We start from the raw sequence: 23,812 nt of genomic DNA, 5'->3' as shown, positions 1-23,812 counted from the left end.
GCAATGGCAAACTATCTCTGTTCATCTCTTGCCTTGAAAACCCCTTGAGGGGATCACTGTGACTCCATTGCAGCTTGACAGCACTTTACACACACACACACACGCAGAGAGACACAATTCAGCCAGCTATAGTTAGCTTAAAGTGGCAATTAACTTTGCTGGGAGGAAAAGACTGTGGGGAGAACAGCAGAATGAGCCTGAATTTTGAGTCTCCCTGCAGCTGACGTCTGCGGTTGCTGTCTCCCAAGGTCTCATCCGACTGCAAGAGCTGATCATGGCCCCATCAAGATACAACATCCGCTTGAAAATCCGCCAGCTGCCCCCAGAAATGGACGATGCCCGGCCCTTGCTGAAGGAAATGAAGAGGGGCCGGGAGTTCCGGATCATCTTTGATTGCACCCACACGATGGCCGTGCAGATCCTCAAGCAGGTGAGCCTCCCTTGGGTGGCTGGGGGGTGGGGAGGGTTAGTGTCACCTGATGATGCAGAGGATATGAGAGCAGTTTTTGATTTCTGAAGAAAGTGCTGTGGCTGGGGCTCAGAAACTGTGCTAACTAATCCAGAAGACTTCCTGAAGGAGAAGACCTTGCTGTAGCTACATGCTGGGGGAAGGGAAGGCACTCTGCACGTGCTTAAAAGCATTTTGATGACCCAGACTAACCCAGCATCATTGGGTTTCAGAAGCTAAGCAGGGTTAGCCCTGCTCATTACTTGGATGGGACGAGAGACCACTCAGAAGAAGGCAGGATTTGCCTCTTGCCTTGGAAACCCTTGTGGGTGCCTTCATAAGTCAGCTGGGACTTGGCAGCTCTTTTCACCTGTGCTTGATTCTTCATGTTTTCCAAGGGACAACTGTTCTGATGCCATTGTGAGTCCCTGGGAAAGGGTAGGCCGAAGCCCTCAGGTAGTCAGGTGGGACTTCCCATTTCACTCAGTACAGGAGTGATCTGGAATAGGTGTAGGTGAGAACAAAACTTTTACGTGAAACAGCTCTGCAGATTCTCACACAAAAAAGGGAAGGCAACAAAGCAGAATTGCATCTGAACAAGATCAAGGAACAGTAATCTGAACAAGATCAAGGAACAGGGGCACCATTGCTGTTCTCTTTGCTTTTAGGATTTAGTATCATTAAATTAATTATTACAGTTCTTTTTTTGGTTTGTTTCGATTGATTTCAGTGGGAAACATGAAGTTCCCCCCCCCCCTGTAATTATTTCACCCCCTCCACTTGCAATGAAATCCTCAAGGATTGTGCCCCTCACCTGGTCAATTTCAGACTGAGAAGAGAAAGCACCAGCACTGAATAGACAATTAAAATATTCACTAATGTTAGGGACACAAGAACATGCTTGTCTGCCAAAGAAAGCAGGCACAACTATTTTATGATCATAAGGGGGTGGGGCTGTGGTATATTCGCAGCTTGTTCACATGTAAAGAAGTGAAGGGTGTGGCGTTTCTTTTTAAATAAAGTCAGATGGCACATTGTAGGGAGCAAGGCTCTTCCTGCACAGTGAAGCCAGGCGTGGAAACTGGCAGTGTTGTCTTCCTCGCAGGTTGTGCCACAGGTTTCCAGCAAGCACAAGCAAAATATACGTCTTTGTGCTTTGTCCCAGCACTGGCAGCACATGTCGCCTAGGGAAGGGGGTCGTGGCAATATTTGCCAGACCGCGCCCTCCCTAGTGTGCACATTTGCTGCCTGTATGGTTGTTTTGTGTGCAAAATGTTTGCTCCTGTGCCTCAGAGAACAGAAGAGCAAGTGGGCAATAGCCACTGGACTTACATCAAGTCAACTCAAAGTGCAACCAGTGTAAACAACACTTTGGAAAGACAAATCTATCAGCACCGTTTGGTGGTAAGATCTGTGTGTTGAGTTTAAAATGTCCCTAATTATCTTTCCTCATTCTCCCTTTATCCTCTGACTTGCTTGAAGTCAGATAATAGAACTGAAGCTTTTATTGACTCTCAATAATTTAGTGTCTGAGTCCAGACTGATGAACAAGGAAAAGACCCCTCCTGTGGTGGCAGAAGCAGCCCCCGGGCCCCAAAGTCCCAGCTCTATGGCTGGCTGGTGCAGCATCCAGTTATGCTGGGCAAGACACCCCAGGTGGGAGTTCTAGGGGTTGGGCAGAGCAAGGTGAGGCCGAGGGCTTTGGGAGCTGTGCTTCAGAGCCCAGTACCCCAACAGGCAGTGGCAGGAGAGGGAAGTCCCGCTCATAGGAGGACAGTAGGAAGCGACCCAGAAGTTGCTGGGAGCTGCACCACCAAGCCAAGCACCCCAGAGGGCAGCGGCGGTTGTAGCAAAGAAGAGGGGCAGGAGAGGAGGCAGCTTTCAGAGGGGCAGGACAGGAAGCAGCATGGCTATGCTTGGAGGGCAGGGCTGTGGGGATGTTGGTGGCCCCCATGAGCCCAGCTGGGGCATGATTGTCACCAGGCTATGCCTGCCCTATGCCGAGCAGTGATAGACAGGGAGGTGGGGCAGCTGAGCAAAGCTCTTCCTACACAGGAAGGCAGTTCTAGGCTAATGGGCCCCGCACAGCCCTGACTGCCGGGAATCATCTCCCCTAGGAGGAACGGGGCAGGCACAGGAGAAAGGCAAGAGGGAATTAAAAAAGACTGTAACCAAAAGGCCAAGGAGGGAAAAATGCTGAATGTCAGGCCCACAGCCAGAAGAATTGTGGCTGGGAGGAGGCAGCCAAGGGTGAGCAACCCCCCTCCCCTCCTCTTCTCTGAGCCCTTGGCGATGTCCCAGCATGAGGAGAGCAACAGCCGAAGGTGGCATTCCCCCAGGCGGGCAGTCAAGGCATGACTTTTGTCAATTTGTAGTAGTTACAATAAGCAATTATTAGTGAATGGTGCCTTTTTGTTTGAATTTTGATGAGTTAATTTCCAAACGCATATCCTTAATAGTAAAAAGATGATCACATTGATTTATTTGCATAATTTCTTTTTTCACCTTTCTGCCCAATCAGGGCCACCAAGGTGGCTTAATAATAAAACAATAAAACCAATTTATAACCAGGAGTAAAATACATATATAAAAACAAAGACCCAACCATTAAAACATAGTGCAAGAAGGATCATCGAAGGAACACCAGGCAAAATTTAAAAAGTCTTCAGCTGCTGTCGGAAGACAGCAATAGAAGGGGACAAAGATGGGTGAAATATGTTGTGATCATACATTAGCCAAGATTAACGCACAGGCCGAATCATCAGCACATCCACATACAGTAAAATTTCAAAGCCACATAATTGGCTGATGTCACTAGTACAGATATAATTAATAAAAAACCTAACCAGATGCTTCTTTCTTAAGCATGCTGAGGTGCAAAATTTGTCTACAAGGTTTAAGTAGCTGGGGCACCCCTCTTGTCATCTGAGAGTATTATCTGCTTCATGATGATGAACAGCCTCCCTCTTGGAGATTTCAGCAGCCAGGAAGAACATGGTTCTCCCAGGCGACTGGTGGGTCTCATTTCTCTAAGGGCGTTTTCGCACTGACCTTAATCAGCAGCGACGCCCCTCTTCACCGCGCAGGATCGGCGCGGATTTCGCACTAATTGCCGCGGAGCACCCGTAAGAGCCGGAAAGTCCCGCGGCTTTTGCGGCGCAAACAGAAACCGCCAAAAACCAGTTTCCATTTGCACCACAAAAGCCGCGGGACTTTCCGGCTCTTCCGGGTGCTCCGCGGCAATTAGTGCGAAATCCGCGCCAATCCTGCGCGGTGAAGAGGGGCGTCGCTGCTAATTAAGGTCAGTGCGAAAACGCCCTAAGAGTTCTGTCTGCATCTTCAGGTTGCACCGACTGAAAAAGATCCATATGGGCATAACAAACTGTATTAACACAAATGGAGTAATGACTCTCTTGTGTGTTATCATAATATATCAGAATAGAGAACCAGAATAAAGACCTAGCTGTCCTTTTCTGTTGATTCCTGAATATCAAAACTGCGTGCCCAGAAAGTTAACAGTTTCCCAATTGCCATTCTTGGTAGACATCAGGAAATCTTAGCAAGCACTTGGGGGTACTTCTCTAAAATATAAATATACAAGGAAATGGTTTTTTCTGTGGTTGGGAAACACCGCCATTTGGCCCTTCCCTTCCATTTTCCACTGAAACTCTTTCTCCCTTCCTCACATATGCAGGGTAAATGCATCTCAGCGGTAGGGCTGTCAATCAAAAAAAAAAATGGTAATATCTGGATTCGAAAATATTTGGAAATAAAATTTTCGTTATTCTGGATATTACCAAATAGGGTATTTGGATATATCTGAATATACCGCTATATTCGGATATATACCATTGAAGTCAATGGCAAAATAGGGTATATTGGAAGCTGCCTGGAGGGGAGGGGGTTTGAGGGAGAGCCCCCAAATTTTCAGGGGACCTGCAGGGGACTCTCCCCTACAAAACCACCAAGTCCTAAAAAGATTGGACTAGGGGGTCCCATTCCAGGGGCACCCAAAAAGGGTTCCCCTATCCCACCATTATACCCTATGGGCCATTGAACTCAATGGCAACATAGGGCATACTCAAAGGCTGCTGGGGGGCAGGGGGTTTGAGGGAAAGCCCCCAAAACTGCAGAGAACCTGCAGGGGACTCTCCCCTACAAAACCCCCACATCCCAAAAAGATTGGGCTAGGGGGTCCCTGTCTGTGGGCTCCCCAAAAGGCCCATTTTGCTGGGGAAAGCCCTATTAGTCACTTCCTCCACTATAATTGCTGTGGGAAAAGTGACTCTGGCCAGAAGAGGGTTTGAGGGAGAGCCGCCAAAACTGCAGGGAACCTGCAGGAGACTCTCCCACATGCAACCCCCATGGCCCAAAAAGACTGCACCTATCTGTGGGCACCCCAAAAGGTACACTACTCCCAGTGGTGAGAAAAAACCAATTAGCCACTTCCCCCACTGTAATTATTGTGGGAAAAGTGGCTCTGGGAGCAGGGGGTTTTGGGGAGAGCCCCCAAAACTGCTGTGCAGCTTCAGGACACTGTCCCACACAAAACCCACAAGGCCAAAAAAGAAATTGGACCAGGGGATCCAATTCCTGGGGCACCCTAAGCCAAACCTAACTTCAAATCAGAGAATCTCTATAGGACCCCAATGTGCTATGTTCATCTATCTACTCTGTATGCACCCTGTCACCCACATAAACCCAGTTGCCAACCTCAGTGCCACACAAAACACAATCTGGTCAACGTCCGCTCTACAGACCGGGCTGCAGCGAACCCAGATGCCAGCTCTCCAGCCTTGCCCCAAACAATGCGGGGAAAGTTGGCCAAGCACAACACGCATGCTGGTTCTGGGTCTCTCACCCAGATGCCAGCTTCCCTGCCACAGAACACACAGTCTACAGATGCCAGCTCTCCAGCCCTGCCCCAAACAACGCGGAGAGAGCTGGCCAAGCACAACACGCATGCTGGTTCTGGGTCTCTCCCCCAGATGACAGCTTCCCTGCCACAGAACACACAATCTAGAGATGCCAGCTCTCCAGCCCTGCCCCAAACAACACAACTCTCAAACTACAGGAGCAGTGTACCACACCTAGGTCCACATCTGTATTTGACACAAAGCAAGATGAAGCATTCAGACTTACCTTGAGTGATGAACGGTTGGCTAGTCTAGGCTCTTTGGCGTTACCCAGGGTGCACCATGAGGAGGCGAGCCAGAGTTGCACCTCAAATGAGGGAGATGTATGGGAGGGCCTCAGAGAGTGAGCTACGCCCTGACCTGCGCAGCACCAGTGTCTGCTCTCACAGTTTCAACGCTCCGGGAGGGGCCAGAAAACCACCTGAAGAGTGCCATCTCTGCAGTCTTCGGTGTGGGAGCCTTGTGGGAAACTCCGCCTAGCAGGGGAAGTGGGGGATGAGCAGCAGCCACCAAAGCAGAGGAGCTGCTTTCACCCCTCACTTCCTCAGCTCCTGCTGACCTTGCCCTCTTTGCTCAACCTCCTGCGAAAGCTCGTCTTGTCATTGATTGAGTTTGCTGACCCACTTTGCGACCTTGCCGTTACAGCGCAGGTCACACATGGCCGCCAGCATGTAGACCTTCTGCTTCATGTGTGCCCCAAAATGTTGCTCAAGCCCGCTTTGAAGATGTCTCAAGAGCATGTGCACTGCTGGAAGGTAGTCTGCAAGGCCTTGCAATAGCCAGCCTGGGGGCCCTGACCCTGCCTGTCGCTTCCACCACCCCCACCCACCTCCTCGGCTTGCCACCAGTGTGCAGTCAGGGACAGATACCCTTCATGTGAATTGTGGGGAGTCCACAGATCTGAGGTGATGTGAACAGTTGCCCCAGCAGCATGGGACAAATACACCCTCACCACAGATCTCATTGCCCTGAAGAATTTTGGCACAATGCTCCCGCTCATCATGGTGCGGCAGGGAACCTTGTACCAGGGGGCAAGTTTACAGGGCATCCCCCGCAAGCCATTACTATCCACTAAGGAGAAGGGACGTCCCTCGGCGATCATCTTGGCAATGTGCTGAGTGATCTCCGCACTAAGGCGCTTCCTCACCGCGCTTGTTGCCATGCTAAAGCCACCCCCACCAAGCATCTCGGTCACAGTTGCCTGGCGCTCCCTCCTTACCACAGAACTCCCTGGGATAGCTCTGGAGGTGGATGCAGCAGAAGGATCCACCTTCATGCTGGGTGGCGTGACCCGCTTGAGCACCCCACCAGCAGTCTTTCTCTCCCCTCGAAGAAACTCTGCCCTATGGTGCTTCTTCAAGTAGTTCCTCATCCCCGCAGTCGAGAGATGGGCAAGATCCCTCCCATGACTGATGGGGCCCTGCAAAGCTGGCACTGCAAACCGGGGATCCTCCATGATCTGGAAGTGCTTCCAGACATCGGAGGAGAATGGGTGCCCACGCTTACGAGAAGGTGGGGTCATCGAAGCCACCTCCTGTGAGGGGCTCGGGGAAGGCACATTGTGCCTTGCGGTGGCAGGATGAGATGGCTGTCGGGGTGGAGATGTCAACACCTGGGAGTGCCTCTCCTCTTCCTCCTCCACCTCCTTCGGTGGCATCTCCTCTTGTGCATCCCCAGAAGGCCTGCTGGAGTCCAGAGGAACCAGAGAAGTGGGTTGGTCGGTGGCCACCGTCTCCTCCAGCTCCATCATAACCTTCCGCATACTTGGGGTGATACTGCGAGACAGAAAACTGTCACTCAGCCCCAGCCCCAAAGGCAACCGCTCTTGCTCCCCCTCCTCCTGCTGCTGAGGTTGAGCAACAACAGCTTGAGCAGCAGACCCCTGCCCAGTGCCAGCACCTACAGGCACCTCTGCTGGGGCAACCCCTGAGGCAGCCATGGGGGAAGAGGCGGGGCCTCTTCCTCGCACCACTGAACCGCGAGGGTGGAGTGGCGAAAAGCCCCTCTGGAGCAGTCCCACGCACAGGTGTGGGGGTCCTCCCCCTTCCCCTCCCCTCCACCCATCTGGTCTTCGCCTTCACTTTGCCCCCAGGGTCCCTAATAGTTCCCTTCCTGCCACTCATCTCTTCCCTTGGCCAAGCTCTGTCTAGACTGATAGTGTTTGGGGTGTTTAGATCACCTAACCTACTACACTATGCAACCTTACCAATTAGAACCTGATTCCTTTTTAATTACCTTCCTCCCACCAAATTTTCTTTTTTTAAAGAGGCCCCTAACCTATCCTGCTAAAACTTTCCTTTTTTGTATTTGAGCCGGTAGTGGTGGTTTAAACTAGGGAAACCTGACCATACCTGGCTGAATGTTTTAAAAGGCTTCCTCGAGATGGACAAGTAAACCTTTCTAGCGGGACTTTAAAGCTTCCCATAACAGGACAAACCTGATTTTGGTTTAAAAAAGAAATGCAGGTGTCCCTTAAATGAAGATATATCTGGTGTAACCCTGTCTAAATCAAATAGGCTGGCACTGACCTTCAGTCACTGAAGGCAAAGTGCAGTTTTTCTGTGCGGTTTTTTTTAGTACAACCCCCCGTTGCCTAGGTTAGCTGCCTTTATGGTAAAACCTTTGATCTTTTTAGATTCCCGACTCTTTCTATTAAATCACCAAACTGCAGCCCTACACTAAGGTAAGTGAAAGGAAAAAAACGTATCAGACAGTCCCTCCTAACACTAGCCTAACAGATATGGCTCCTATTTAAATCCCCTGCCAAAACCCCCCAAAACTCCCAAGAGCACCAGACCAGAAGACCAAAAAACAGCAGGCAAACCAAGCCCCCCCCCCCGAAAAAAACCCCCTCAGGCCACAGACAAGTAGACTTTGCCAAAGGACCACCAGACCAGGCTACTGGCTAGCAAGCACCAGAGCACAGCAGAGACCAAGAAGGGTCACTAGCCCTCCCCCCCCACAATCCACCCACAAGCCCAAACTAGCACACCAACCAGACCAGGTAGGCCAAATTGGCACTGAGGCCACAGGAGAAATAAAGACTGAGAATAAGCCAAGGGACTGACCAGACCAGGCTACTGACTAGCAAGCAATAGAGCACAGGACAGAGAGCCCAAGAAGGGTCACCAGCCCTCCCCCGCAACCCACCCACAAGCCCAAACTAGCACGCCAACCAAACCAGGTAGGCCAAATTGGCACTGAGGCCACAGGAGAAATAAAGACTGAGAATAAGCCAAGGGACCACCAAAAAACCAGGCTACCAAAGGCCCGCCACAAGCACAACAACCAGAGCCCAGGTAGACACTCAGGCCACAGAAAAATGGCCTGTTCCAAAGCAAACAAACAGAGGCCCAAAACAGCAGCAGAGCAAAGCAGATATTATTTTAACAAACTAGGCAGAAGTGATTAAAGCAAACAACCCCGGCCAGGCCAAGCCAGAGCCACCCCCTCCCCCCCGCAGCAACCCCCCCAGCACAAAACCACCAGACACCTACCCAAGGAAAACAGGTTTTCTAAAAAATAGAAACAAAAACCTACTTATAAAAATTCCCCAATCCCCTTCCCCATAATAAAGAAAAAAAGGAAGGATGTCACCCAGTCAGATGCTGAAGTCCAGGTCCAGGATTCAGGTTCACCATACCAGGCCACAGAGAGCAGAGCAGTGGAGCACTTTGCCAAAGCAGCAGAGGCTCAACATCAGCTCACAGTCTCTCTATGGCAATAGGAACAGCAATGGAGTCCAGGGGGCAAGAGATGGTAAATAAATACCCTCTCTCTGCCCATGGACAGAACAGAACAGTTTGAAAATAAATTGTTCTGTTCTCTGATTGGCTTGAGGGGGAAAACATGCAGTTCCATTGGAGAACTGCAGTTTCTCCCTTCCCCCTGCAGAAACAGCCCTGCAGGGTCCTGCAAAGCCACAAAGTTGCACTTTGCAGAAATGCATGCCTCTGATTGGTCAGAGGCCTCCTTCCCCCCTCACCGAAGCCAGAGGCTGGAAAAGGCCAGGGAAAGGTGGGAAAGGCAATCACAGACTGCCTTTTGCCTTTCCCTATTGAAAAAAATGGAAGGAATAGGTTTACCAAATATTTCCTAATAGTACTGTAAATATTCGGAATTCAGAAAATTCAGAATACCTATTTCCGAATATTTTCTGAAATGGCTCTATTTAGTAAAAATTTGGTAAACCTTTATCCGAATTGACAGCTGTACTCAGTGGGCAAGAGATTTTGGGAGAAATGGGTTGGCCGGGAAAGGATTCAGCATTTCCATGATCTCTTTCTTAAATGCAAATCAGCCCGAGGGGCATTATTGTCCATTTACCACAATTTGCACTGTTAACTGCCTGCACGCTAGTTTGTGCAAGCAAAACGTTTGCCCCTGAACTTAGAAGATGCAGCAACAGAGAGAACAGAAGCATAGGCAAAAATGATACACTTCCATTTGTACTGAATTATATCAAACTCCTCCACAAGCTAGCAATGTAGTTGGTCTAAATGACACTTCAGAAAGAGGACTGTAAAGCTGTGGATTGGAAGACATCCTTTTCAGTTACATTAATCTGCTGAGTTATTACTTCCTCTCTCTCTTCTCGCCTTCTTAGAGTCTAAGCTAGGCAGCTAGCTCCCATATTAACTGGTGAACATCACTTCAAACATCACTTGTCATTTTTTAAAAAAGTTCAGATGAGTTGTAAGATGTCTATGAGGCATTTGGTGCTGATTAGTTATCCAACTGCTTATCCAACCAAGTTATGATGTTCTGCTTACCTCAGAAATTAGATGTCATGAGTAATTAACTTCTTTTTCCTAATAAATTCTTCAGCGACATGCAGATCAGGGAAAAGACCGGAAGGAAAAACAGACCCGTGACGGAGTCTCTCACTGCTCCCCCTCACCGGTCCCTGTGGTTTTCTTTCCTCCGCCTCCTGTTTCTTTGCAAACTGCTCCGTTATTCCTCTAAGCTAAATTCTGCCCTACTAATTTCAGCAGAAGCAGCACAAAGCCAGGAGCCCCTCTGGCAAGAGGGGGGGGGGGGGGATATGCTGGCTGCCATACTGCAAGTTTGAGCATCTTCGAACACCTGCTTTCTGTGACAAGAGCTTAGGGCAGGACAATGAGGGGGGAGCTTTGCCAGACCAAGGCTCTGTGGAATCTTCCATCTCAGTGGCAACCTGGATACTTTTGTCTTTGGATTAGAGGGCTGCAGCCTGGGATTTGACTGCTCCTGTTCCAATCCATTCATTTTCTCTGTGGTCTCCGGCCTAGGCCCCCTGCTCCTTCCACAAACTGTGCCCTCCTTCTCCTGCCACCCCCAGCCTCTTGTGTTCCATCTGTTGGTGTCACCTTCCCTTTGGTGGCTACCTTTGAGGCCTTCTTCCCAGTCCCTGTGGTGGCCTTCTACTCCTCTGCCTGTGCAGCCATCTTCATTCCTGATTCTTCTCCCCCGCTCCCCACACCCACACACAGGCTGCTCTTTCTGGCCCTAGGTCTCAGTTGCCTGCCACCTCTCATAGGCCTGGATTTCAGCGTGATGTCGGTAAGGCAAAAAGAACTCACCTGCAGGACTCGGTGCTCACATAGCATCTTGTTCAAACCAGACTGACGCTGTGGAAAGCAACTGGACAGCATTTATGGCAACCCAGCTGAAACAGGATGATACAAGAATGCACAGTTCTGAATGGGAGTTCTTTTGCCTCTCCAGCAGCACCCTGAACTCAGTCTTGAAATCACAGTTGTTCACCAAGTTGCCCAGAAGGTCTCTACAGCCTAGGAAAGGGGTAACGTTGGGGACCCTGCCATTACCCCACATGAGGATGTATCCATATATGAACCCAGATGAAGGGAACACATACAAGAATTCTTGCATAGGCTCAGGGGTCATTTTCTAGAAAAATAGGTGCCAAAGCTCAGTGGCACAACTCATTTGCATAACTTATTTGCATTTGCCACACACCCCTGACATTACCAGAAGGTGTACTAAATTCTATCAGCTCAGCATCTACCTTCAAGTACTTCTTGAATTATAAGTGACAGCTCTTGGTCTCCCCCTCCCCCCCACTCCTCCCCCTGTAGCTACCTCTGCAGTGTTCTTTGACCCTAGAAATATCTCTAATTAGCAATTTTACTGTAAAAGGCTGGGGGTTGGTGACTATCTTCTGCTGAACATATCAGCAGTGTAGAGATGTGAGATTTGTTTTCTTTGGGGGGGGGGGATATCCGCAGCCCTGTTCTCTTGCCAGCGCTTGCAGGCCTCACAATTCCAATCTACCCATTAAGATCCTCCGTTCACCTTCTTGGAAACATTAAATCTTTCTGTGGGCGCCAGCATCAGCAGTCTTCCCAGGTTATTTTGGTAACATTTTTAAATTTTATTTTATTTTTTGCAACCTGCCAGGTACTTTCAATTTGTACTAATTGACTTGATGGCATCGGCGATTATGTGCAACAGCTCTTGGTCTCCCCTCCCCCCCACTCCTCCCCCCCCCCCCCCGCAGCTCCCTCTGCAGTGTTCTTTGACCCTAGAAATATCTCTAATTAGCATTTCTGAATACTAATCCTTGCTCTAACGAATATGGGGTACATAATTGCTTATCTCTTAATTAGCTGCCTGTGTGGGTGCATATTAAGGGCCCACACACAAAAAACTGATTCAGATTTAACTCGATAATAATAATAAAAAAATTCTCTCCCCTTCCAGCTTCATCATGCTTTCTGCAAGCTTGGGGGTTTTGCCTCTATTTGGCTTTTTTTCTCTTGCAGTCATTTTAAATCAGAAAAGCAGCCTCTGAATGAGGAACGGACCAGCCTGGCTGCACAACGCAACTCTTTTAGAAGTTGCACTTCTTCCAGCATGTGCTCAGCCAGGCTCAGACATGGGAGTAGAGAGAAAAGGGTACAGTTCACTGGGGCTCCAAGCACACACACTAAATGACGCACTTTCCATCCACTTTCAGTGCATTTTGCAACAGGATTTTACTGCATGAAATGGGAAAATCCAGTTGCAAATGGTCATTGAAGCGGATTGAAAAGGCATTATTTAGCATGTGTAGAAGCACCCCAGGACTGCAAGCCCATGACCATGATGTGCCTAGGGTTGTCAGCTGGCTTGGAGAAAAACTGTCCTGTCCCTTTAACAGAGGGTCAAGTTGTGGAAATGGGCAGCTGAGGCTTTTTCTTGGCAGGAAGGTACCTTTCCAGTAAATTGCAGCCTATTGATCCTCTAAAGGGACAGGACCATTTCCCCCTCCAGGCATGTTGGTAACCCTAGGTATGGTCTACTGCTGCTGTCAGGAAACAGTCTCACAAGTTCCATTCCTGTTCATCCGGGAGCTTGGAAACTGCAGCTCAGGAGCCACATGTGTCTCTTTCACACATACTGTGTGGCTCGTGAAGCCCCCACTGCCCTATTGACTGGATTGGAGAAGGCATTTGTCTCTTTAAATCACTTCGCCAAACCAGCTGGCAGCTTGGAGAATGCATTTATAGTTAAAGTTGCTTTCTTTCCACCTCTTTCTCTCCATCAATTATTTTCCTTCCATCTTTCTTTTCCTCCCTCCCTCAAACATATGATGCTCATGTCCTGCGGCTCTCAAACATCTGGTGTTTATTCTATGTATCTTTTATGTTAAGCAAGTTTTGCCACCCCTGCTATACAGCCATCTAGATCTCTGCCTGGCAAGACATTCTTTTGTCTTACTCCTGGAGTACTAACTTCTCTCTAACTGTTGCCATCAACTTATTTGGAAGAGTATCTCCTGCTAAAAGGATTAGTGTGTCTAGCACTCTTTACTGCCTTGCTGTTTATAGGCTCTGCCTAGTTGTTACATCTCCTACTCGATCATACTAGCTAGTACTGGGAGAAATCTATTGCATTTTCACATTGTGGAGAAGATGAGCTTAGCTGCTGCCCTTCCTTGTTAGAAAGGCTAAATTGGTGTGGTGTATTTACAGAGACCAGGCTTTGAACATTCAAAATATAAGAAAGTTTAATAAACAAAAAGAGCACACATGGTCTGTACAAGCATCAGGCTGAACAAGGATACAAAGAAAAGATGACAATACTCAATCCTCTCACCGTACACTTGGTACTTATTGTAAACAATATTAAATTACAATAGGCTAGTACAGGGGTGGCCAAACTTGCTTAACGTAAGAGCCACATTAAACATCAGATGTTTGAGAGCCTCAAGACATGAAAGTCAGATATTTGAGAGCAGGCAGGCAAACAGGAAGGGGTGGAAAGAAAGCAACTTTAAATGCATTCTCCAAGCCGCCAGCTAGGTTAGTATATCTTAAAACTGCAGTATTTAAAATTCTGTATTAGGTTAGTCCTCATAGTTCAGGACCTCCATCCATAGTCTCTCAACATGTGGTCATGTTGCCCTGTTGTAAAAGTTCAGTCCTTCATGACTTGAACTTCACTAACAAAAGATAAAAGAGATATTCTTCCTCATGTCCAGAAATTTATAATCTCTCCCTGCAAAAGCATTCCCTTCTCGGGTTGTTCCCAGACTTCCTGACTGAAGAAGAAGGAATACAGTCTAGCCTTTTGACTTTCTGGGTCTCTATCCATCAGCTTTGCCAATCTAGCTGAGATTTTAGAGGGTAAACTTTTTTGTCTCATTCCAGCTGAGCCCTTTGTAACTCTAAGCACTGTAGTGCATGGTGCTTGAGGAGTGATAACTCATCTCCTATACTTTTCCTTTTTGCCAGCTGCATACTTGTGGCTGGGCTCCAGTACATAGACAGAGGGCAGTCCCAATTATCATAATTTAAACGTGCTGTGTTGTGTGGAAGATATTTCTCCACAGATGTGATTTGTGAAATAAAAATAGAACTTTCTTTCATGACTCAAGAGATTGTATCGGGGGGGATGGGGTCATTGTGAGAGGTCATGTTACAAGTATCCAGGGCTTTTTTTGTAGCAGGAACTCCTTTGCATATTAGACTACACACCCCTAATGTTGTAGCAGGAACTCCTTTGTATATTAGGCCACACACTCCTGATGTAGCCAATCCTGCAAGAGCTGTACTAAGGGCCCTGTAAGCTCTTGGAGGATTGGCTACATCAGGGCTGTGTGGCCTAATATGCAAAGGAGTTCCTGCTACAAAAAAAGCCCTGCGAGTTTCTACTGGACTCGGAGAATATCCACAAGTAGAAATGATCTGTGTGACTTTTGAAGACTCAGGGCTGGGAGAAGATCTTCTAGACCAGGGGTGTCAAATTCATTTGCTATGAGACATTAATGAGACCTTGTCAGGCCCGGCCATGTGTATCATAAAATGTAATGCCAGGTAGCAGACATACACATTTTATAAAGGGCACAGACACACAATTAAAGATTTTTTAAAACTTAAAATAAAACATGCTTAAAATATTAGCACGCTTGCAATATTTTGTTTTACAGTCTCTGATAAATGTCACCTCTTGCTATGAATTATTGCATCAAAAACTGCAGACAATGTCCTGTACCAGTCTTGAATATGTGCTGTTCAGGTGTGCACATCTGTAACTTGCAAACCTACTTGTGATTCATTGACATTCATTACAGACATCTCATGGTCAATGCTTTGAGCCTAAGACTCGGGAACATGAAGCAGCTGGGCATTGTGAGCTTTTGTACAGAAGTTGCTTCATGTACTAGGCGAGAACATATGAAGGCACCATGGCACAGGCTGAGGGCTATGTGCTTGTCAACAAAACTATAATTTCCCCCAGAAAAATGACTACAACTAAAAAAAAATACAACTTCCCCCCAAAAACAACTACAAGAACAGAGGGACAGCCATGTACAGTGGTCAGTGTCAGCCTGCTATCTGGGAAGTCTAAATTCAAGACCCGCAATCAAAGGAAAATGTGAAAGAAAAATTAAGGAAAATTTGCTGGGTAAGCCTGGGGTGGAACACACAGCCTAATGCTGATATTTCTCTTCTAAATAGTTCATATGCTTTCCTATTGAGAAAGACTGGAGGGCATGAGTACAGTGAAAAAGAGGAGGGGAACCCAGATGCACCCATAACAAGCCCAACAAAACTCTCTCTCTTTCTCTCTGTAGCAAGGCAAAAAGCTCATACCTTCACTAAAACGTTGGGCAGCCCCTGTCCTGCATGGCACTGCAGGCTCCTTCCTTCCTGCTGCTGCTTTTTCTCATGCTACCTTTCACTCTTCCACAGGCCATGGCGATGGGGATGATGACTGAATACTACCACTTCATCTTCACCACACTGGTAAAGTATCTTGCTTTGCATGCCTCACATCTCCACCCCCAGGGTTTGCTCCCTCTCAGGTACTGGTGGATCCCATTAATCCTGGTCAGGGAGGACCAATGACAGGCTTGGCTTAGTCAACTGGGACTAAGTCAACGGGGACACTGCTTATGGAAGGACTGGACCATTGGGCGCACCAACCAGGCCCATTGCCTCACTAAGTGGGCCTGTAAATCCATCATAGCAAAAAATGCTTGAATGAATGGAAGAGCTTCCTGGCTGTGGCACCTCTTGGCTGTTGGGTACCTGCCATCATGAGAGGAGGAAAGACTTGAACTCAGGTCTCCAGTACCTGCCAAAATGTATTTCATCAAGTGTTGATGTAACAAAGGAATGCAGATTCCCCCAAAGGTTTGAAGCAGTGGCTTATGAGTCTACTAGACATAGATGTATCTAGCCTGTGTCATGTTTGACCTCACTACAACCCTGTGAAGTAGCAATCAGTTAAGGTTTCTAGCACTGCCTGAGCAAATAGCAAGTTTTGAGGGTGGTGCCTGGTGAAGGTGGAATTTGGGGAAGACGTGACATCACTTCCTGGTGATGTTCTTGGAATTTCCTCTGAATTCTAGGGTAAATTCCTTGGAAGGTACTATGGAGGCCATTTTTCCTGCCATTTTTTTCTTCCAATCCTCAGTTCCTCAAGGGCAGGGTGCTAGAGCCAAGGGCAAGGGTTTGCTTGCCTTTGGGGATGATGAATACCAAGCCTATATTCAGATTTCCTTTAAAGGGGGAGCTAGGCTAAGGACTGGTGACCCTAAGTGAGATCAGATCTTCCACCTCAGTGGGAGACTCCCTGCCTTCCACCCATTCTGCCCACCACTTCTCTGTTGGGCAGCAGGAGGAAATGCTGGGGTGATTGGTAGCATGCCGACATGCTGTCACTTCCAGTGCATTTTGAAAGCAGCGCAACCACTTCAGAAAGTCCTCCAGCATTGGCCTCAAACTCTGTTTAAATCATAGAGTTCTGGGGTGGGTGCTAGAGTGTCATTCAGATGCAATGTAGTCACTTCCAGGTTGTACTGAAAATGGTATCATGAAGTTCTCCGCCCCCGTGGTCTCCTGCTGGTTGCTGTAGTTGGGCAACTCTATGTGTCCCGCCCAAGGGCCCAGAGGGAGTGAATGAAAGAGGAGGTGGAGAATGTGGGCGGCTCTATGTGTCCCACTCAAGGGCCCAGAGGGAGTGTGTGGCAGAGGAAGTGGAGAATGTGGGCAGCTCTACATGTCCCACCCAAGGGCCCAGTGGGAGTCCGTGGCAGAGGAGGTGGAGAATGCAGCCCTCTCTTTATCTGCCAGATCTCATTCCCCAGAGGAAAACACACACATGCAAGGAAACAACCACACTAAATCTTTTGTTTAAATTCTCTTCCCTCCCTCAAATCAAGAGACATTTTAATTACTGCTGCTGCCGTTATCTGTCTGTAGCAGCTTCATGGAAATGCCTGATAACTTCCTATTAATCAGGCCTAGCTGAGCTGCGGCAACCTTTTCTGTGAGTAAGCAAAAGCCCGAAGGTGACGCTGAAGAAGGGGCTGGGGGCAGAAAGGAGCAAAAAAGAATTATAATCCATTAATAGATAAGCAATTAGTGCCACTTTCCTGAAATAACAGCTGCATCTTGGGAAAGATATTTTAAATTGTTGTGCCTCTAGGCGATGGCTTTTTCTCCGTCTCTCCAGTGCCGCTGTTTCTGCCATACGAGGCTCAAGAGGTGCGATTGAATTAGTCTGTTGTGTTGAGCTAAAAGGTCCCCAGCGGACATCAAACGCTGCAGAGCGGTGCTCGGGCGAGGAGGGGCCAAAGTATTTCACCAAATGGCAAGGTTGAATCACGCAGGAGCCTGCAAGAGGCCATTCTAGCCTGGCTGTTTGTTGCTTTGAAAATGGAGGGAGCTAAAAGGACACTGGCTTGGCTGTGCAAAGCTTCGCAAGGGGTAGGATCTGCTTTGGCAGCAGGCGCCGCTCCGGTTTTTGCTTTGCAAAATAATAACCCGGTTGTCGTCTTTTTCACCCCTTCCAAAATGACGGGCTGTTTCAAATGGGATGCTGGCAGTCATGACCTTATTTGTGTGACATTGCACACTCAGTCATTTAAAGGGAGTGGCTGTTGTGTGTCACATTAGCAGGCTGCTGCAACGCCTACCCTGGTTACTGATCTTGGTTCTCCTGCCCCTGTTATTGGAGGCCATAAAAAAAATCTCAGAAAATCCACAAGTAACAGTAGTCATCAGCCTATTGTAACACAATTGTAGTAAATACAGATAATGAAATAGAATTGATGCTTATGATTCAGATATAGGTAGCAAGAAATAAATTCAAGAAACATTCTTCAATAGTGAGCACGAGTCCAACAAGAGATTTCTCTGTGCTCCTTTATATAATAGTGTCCAGAAGACTTCCTGAAGTCCAAAGAAAAGGCAGAGGATATCTCAGAGAAATTTCTACAGCCAATATGTCCTTCCCAGCTATACAAGACATTTCAAAACAATTCTTCATCAGTTATACGGCTGAAAAACTGAACCCGATTTCCACACTACTCTGGGCACAGCTCATAATATATCTCAAATGGAATCTTGAAGTTCCATTCTAGCCTGAAATGGAATCTTGACCACTGATTCTATTTCATTATCTGTATTTACTATGATTATGTTTCAGTCTACGGGTACTTGTGAATTTTTGAGGTTTTTTCGGTGGTCTACCTTTACATTTTCCATCTTCGCAGTTTTCATATGCTTGGAGTCCCTGTTGTTTGGCCACTGCAAGTGTAGCACCGGGGCAGCAGTTTAAAGGAAAGGCTGCCAGAGTAAAGGCGATATACCTCATGTTATGGCAGACATGGGTCCAACCCATGGGAGCTAAAACCTTTTGGGGGGAAACTGAGCCATTTAAAAATATTTGCAGGGGCTATTTTCTTATGAAGCCCAGACTACAGTGGCACCAGGCTCTCTTATCCCACCCACCCCCCATGTACATGTTCAGTGCCAAAATAGCGGCACTTTAACAGATGTGGGAGTGGGGAACATGCTGGGGATCAGACCCTTGTATCAATTTTTAAATGGCTAAATATTTCTTTTAAGTAGTATTGGCAGCCATAGGTTGGAGCCATGTCCACTGGAACGTGCAGTTTGGCTCTACTTCCTTGTCCACCAGCCTTAAGTTTATATTGCTTCTGAGTGGTGGCAGTTAGGGAAACACTGCATGCATCTATCTTGTCAGGGATGATCTAGGCTGATCCTGCATTGAGCAGGGGGTTGGATTAGATGGCTTGTATGGTCCCTTCCAGTTCTGATTCTGTGATTCTATTTTTGGGAAGGGGTGTTCTTCTCCTATAACAGTGTATTTCAGAGTGTTCCAAGAATTCCAGCTTTCCTCAAAAGTCTCCTGGGAATGTCAGCAAGAAAGATGGAGAGGCTGCCATGTTTCCAGAGGCGTACCATCCACTAGGCAGACCTTGGTGGCTGCCTAGGGCGTGGGCTGGGGGTATGCCAAATTGGGCCCACCCCCACCTCCCAGGCAATTGATATTGCCCAGGAGGAGAGGCCCTCTGGATCTGGGAAGAGGCTGCGTGCTGCCTGGCCTCCTCCACAACACCCACACCACTGGCAAAGCTGGAGGTGGGGAAGACGCATGTGGGGGCGCAGCAAGGTGCAGAGAGGCTGTGCGCTGCCTGGCTGCTGTTGCTCCACTTCTGAAAGGCAGAGCAATGGTGAGCAGGCAGCACATGGCCTCTCTGTGCTGTTCAAAGCTTGCTGCTAGGGTTGCCAAGTCCAATTCAAGAAATATCTGGGGGCTTTGGGGGTGGAGCCAGGAGACTTTGGGGGTGGAGCCAGGAGACATTGGGGCGGAGCCAAGAGCAAGGGTGTGACAAGCATAATTGAACTTAAAGGGAGTTCTGGCCATCACATTTAAAGGGACTGCACATCTTTTTAAATGCCTTCCTTCCATAGAAAATAATGAAGGATAGGGGCACCTTCTTCGGGGGCTCATAGAATTGGACCCCCTGGTCCAATCTTTTTGAAACTTGGGAGGTATTTTGAGGAGAGGCACTAGATGCTATACTGAAAATTTAGTGCCTCTATCTCAAAAAACAGCCCTCCCCAGAGCCCCCAATACCCATAGATCAATTCCTCATCATTCCCTATGGGAATTGTTCATGGAGGTGCATGATGGCTGTGGGGGAGGGGCTTCCCCCGCCGGCCAGCTGGCTGGGGGAGGGGGGAAGCCTGTAAAACCGGGGGATCCCCCTCTGGGACCTGGGGATTGGGAAGCCTACTTGCTGCGCCACCAAGAGATGCTCTCCACCCTCTGCCTTTGCCTGTGGGAGTGGGAGGGTGGGGCCTCACCTAGGGCACCAGATGCCCTAGGGCTGCCTGTGCATGTTTCTCTTGCAGGGGGGGAGTGCTGGTGGGGTCCAAGGGCACCAGGAAGACCCAGCCAATGTGTGAGTGGTTCTCTGCATGTTGTAACTTTGCCCCAGGCTATCCTGCAACATTCAGTGGAAAAGGCTCTTCAGGTGAAGAAAGACTGAACACTCTCAGGCCGTTTTCCCACTTACCTTACCCCAGAGCAATGTCCCTCTTCACCGCGCTGCGTCTGCGCGGATTTCGCACAAACTGCTGCGCAGCACCAGGAAGAGCCGCGTGGTCCAGGGGCTTTTGCGTCGCAAATGTAAACTGCTTTTTGGCGGTTTACATTTGCGACGCAAAAGCCCCGGGACTACGCGGCTCTTCCTGGTGCTGCGCAGCAGTTTGTGCGAAATCCGTGCAGACGCGGCGCGGTGAAGAGGGATGTCGCTCCGGGGTAAGGTAAGTGGGAAAACGGCCTCAGTTTCCTAGTATTGGGCAACATGGACAGGTTTACAAAATAAAATATGTGTCAACTATGACTGGTCGCATGATATGGGGAAGTTCCAGGCTCCTCCCACGTCCTCTCTGACCTTCTCCACTTAAGCCAGGCACCTGCTGGTTGCAATGGCTTCTGGTGTCCAAGAAAAAGGCTTGATAGCTTCTTTATTCCCCCTCCCTGCCACAAAGGTCGTTAAACCATGCAGTTAAGAAGCCAAGCAGCAGCAAAAACTTGGTGCGGAAAAGCCTAGTTCCCAGCTGCAGAGCCTAGAGAGGCTTCCATATTGGGGCTTAGACTTTCTTGCATTTCTCACTTCCACGCAGCACCCTCTTGCTTTGTAAATTTCAGGAGTTCCAGCGAATTTCAGAACCATGAACGAGAGGGTCACTGGCTGGGTGGGGTGAACCTCAAAGAACTTCCACACAGGAGCCTCAGCTGGGTTTGGGTGCCTGGTGGGGTGGCTGGGCATGCACAAGCAGTCCAAGCTGGAGAAGAGCTTCAGGAGGAAATGGCACTTGATTCGTGAGACAGCTGACCTGTTCTCAGACTGGAAGTGGGAGCTTAACTTGGTGCCATCACCAGCAATCGTTCCCTTGAAAGTGGCCAGGGAGGGTAGGGTCAGGGCTGCCAATCTCCAGAAGGGGCCTGGAGATTTCTTGGAATTACAACTAGTGATCAGTTCTGGAGAAAATGGCTGCTTTGGAAGGTGCACTCCTCAAGGACTTATACTCCACTGAGGGTCCCTCCCCTCTCCAAACCCTTCCCTCTGCTGGCTCCACACCCTCCCCCAATCTCCATGTATTTTCCAACTTGGAGTAAGCAGCTATTGGGCAGGGGAGGGAATCCTTTCCCTTTGGCCAGCCAGATTGCCAGTCCCATAAAGGGCTGAAATGGCCTGCCTGTCATTTAAGGTTCTTCCCTGCGGCGCTCTCATCTTCCATGCTCCACACTAGGAATGACGTTTCTGAGCCCCATCTTCCTTCCCCTCCCCGGGGTCAGCCATTTCTCCGTTCTGCTGAGCGGAGCAGCTGTCAGTCGCTCCTGGCTTGCTTCATTCCGACTTGCTTTCAGTGAGGCTTGAATCGAGGTCCTCCCCGTGGCAGGGAGTTAATATTCTGGCACGGCTCTGCAGAGCCAAGAGATGCATTAAGGAAGTGCGCTGGAGCAGGGCTTGCACGTGTCCCCCCCCCTCCTCTCACTTGTGTGGACTGCCAAGTGGCAGCAGCGGGCCGCCTGCCAGGAGTCTGCTGGAGTGCTTCCCCTTTCCCCCCTCCTCCTCAAGTAATTGCATAAAGGGCACGCTCATTCATTTGCAGCCAGTGGAGGCCGGTCAGAAAGGCCAGGGGTGCGTCTTTGCTCCTCTTTGATAGCGATCTGCAAGCGGACACAGGTCACATTCCAGGTCTTCCGCAAATCTAAATTCATAGCTCCTAATGCAATAACAAGAAGGAGTGGGGGAATACTTTTGTTGCCGTTTTAAAGGAATCTTGCCTATCGAGGTGGATTGCACTTACATCTTTAACTGGAAGGGAGTTAAAGATAGATCTGTAGACCACAACCAACCTCCCCCTCCAGCATCTTGAGTCAGGAGACCAGGACAGTTTGTGAAGGGATCCAAACACCATTAAACCAGGCAAGAGCTGGAAAAAGAGGGCTGTGCAGCTCAGTAGTCCCAAGAGCCTCCCAGTTCTGGCCAAGTGGAAAAGGTCTGTCCTTGCAGCTTGGAGGAACCCAGTCTAGGGTTGCCAACCTCCTGGCAGGGTGTGGAAGTCCTGCAGAATTCCAACTGATCTTCAGACTGCAGAGATCAGTCCCTCTGGAGAAAATGGCAGATTTGGAGTGTGAACTCTATGACATTTTACTCCACTGAGGTCTCTCTACTCCCCAAACTCCCCCCTCCTCAAACTCCATCCCCAAATCTCCAGGAATTTCCAAATCCAGAGTTGACTAGTGGTCTGAATTCAGCCACTGTAAGATGGAGTTGATATCTTCTTCCCCCAGGGCCTCTTCAGTGTAAGGGCTTTGCCATTTGTTCAGGATGTGCATGCATAGAAGTTGCAGGCATGCACTGGGCTAGTTTTACACGTTGGGGAAAGTTGGCTTCCAGGAGGCAGGCTTGTTTCACAGAGCACCTGCGAAGGTGAGCCAGAGGAAGCAATGAGAGAAGGAAGATGCTCTTCTCTCCAGATGCTTTGATGCTTCACTTGAAACATCACCATTGCTGGCACCGTGTTCAGTGTCTTCCGGGTATGGCCCTCCATTTCTCCCTGATTTTTTTTGCTCCATTTCTCCCTGATTTTTTTGCTGTTTTGTTTTCCCCCCACAGAAAGCCAGAAGATGTTGAAAGTGCTGGCTGCATTAGCATTTGATGCTTGGAAGTGGCAAGAAACGGGAGATTTAATGTCTCACTTTTCAAATGCTGTTTTTTTTCCTTCTCTCAGATATTTAAAATGTATGCTTCTGGGCTGGAATTATAATAATTATAATTAATTATCCTAATGGGTGACAAGGCAGTGCCTCTCAGCTGGAATTGGCAGGAAGCACCATTCGAGGCCCATTTCATTGGCGTCTGCACGTACAGATGTCTGTAGGAATTTGCAGGGAAGGCAAGGGAGTTAGTGAAGATGAGCTGCCCATCTCCCAGGGTCTTTTTACTTACCCTGGGCCCCAATCCCCACAGGGCTGCTCCTCCCGTGCAGCAAAAAACCAGCATGGTCCAGAGGAGGGGGAGACAAAGTTGAAACTTCATTTATTCCTTCCTTTCGTGCTGAAACTCTAGGTGAATTGCACAATTAAGAAGAATGTAATAAAATCAGTGTAACAATACCATCAGTGCATGAAGGCCAGACCACAAAGTTAGAGAACAGCCCAGGGGATAACAGTATCATATGTACAACCAGGGCTTTTTTTTTTTTTTTTGTAGCCCTGTAAGCTCTTGGCGGATTGGCTACCTCAGGGTGTGTGTGGCCTCATATGCAAAGGAGTTCCTGCTACAAAAAAACCCTGTGTACAACAAGCAAAGAAGTAAAACAGAATTGCAAAAATTGGAAAGCAGCGCACTGAATTTTGTTTCATCATTTATTTGTTTGCATTATTTATAGTTCACCTTTCTCATTTGGACTTAAGGTGGATCACACAGAATAAATCGGTATAATTGACAGGATGGGACATTCAGTAAAGAATGTAGTTGGATTAGAGTTGTGGAACTCGTCAGAAGTCTAAAAGCAGAACTGAAGCAAAACCTCATTTAATGACACATTAAATGATGTAAAAATGATGTAGTAGTGTCCTAGCACACACATAAAATGAACAAGGTAATGAAGTTGGAGGACAAAAT

The 23,812-nt window shown here is 48.4% G+C and overlaps 1 protein-coding gene across 1 annotated transcript in view; it reads left to right on the top strand.

Moving 5' to 3' along the window:
* The window catches only part of GRIK3 (glutamate ionotropic receptor kainate type subunit 3), a 291,059-nt gene that overhangs the window by 178,221 nt on the left and 89,026 nt on the right, over positions 1–23,812 (top strand). Inside the window, exons 4-5 of the mRNA XM_060258608.1 lie at positions 249–430; positions 15,543–15,596. Coding sequence (XP_060114591.1) covers positions 249–430; positions 15,543–15,596 — 236 coding nt within the window. The remainder of the gene's footprint in view (positions 1–248; positions 431–15,542; positions 15,597–23,812) is intronic.

The sequence above is a fragment of the Heteronotia binoei genome, chromosome 17 (assembly GCF_032191835.1).
Source record: "Heteronotia binoei isolate CCM8104 ecotype False Entrance Well chromosome 17, APGP_CSIRO_Hbin_v1, whole genome shotgun sequence".
In the NCBI taxonomy this organism is placed as follows: Eukaryota; Metazoa; Chordata; class Lepidosauria; order Squamata; family Gekkonidae; genus Heteronotia; species Heteronotia binoei.
This window is presented reverse-complemented; position numbering and strand designations above follow the sequence as displayed.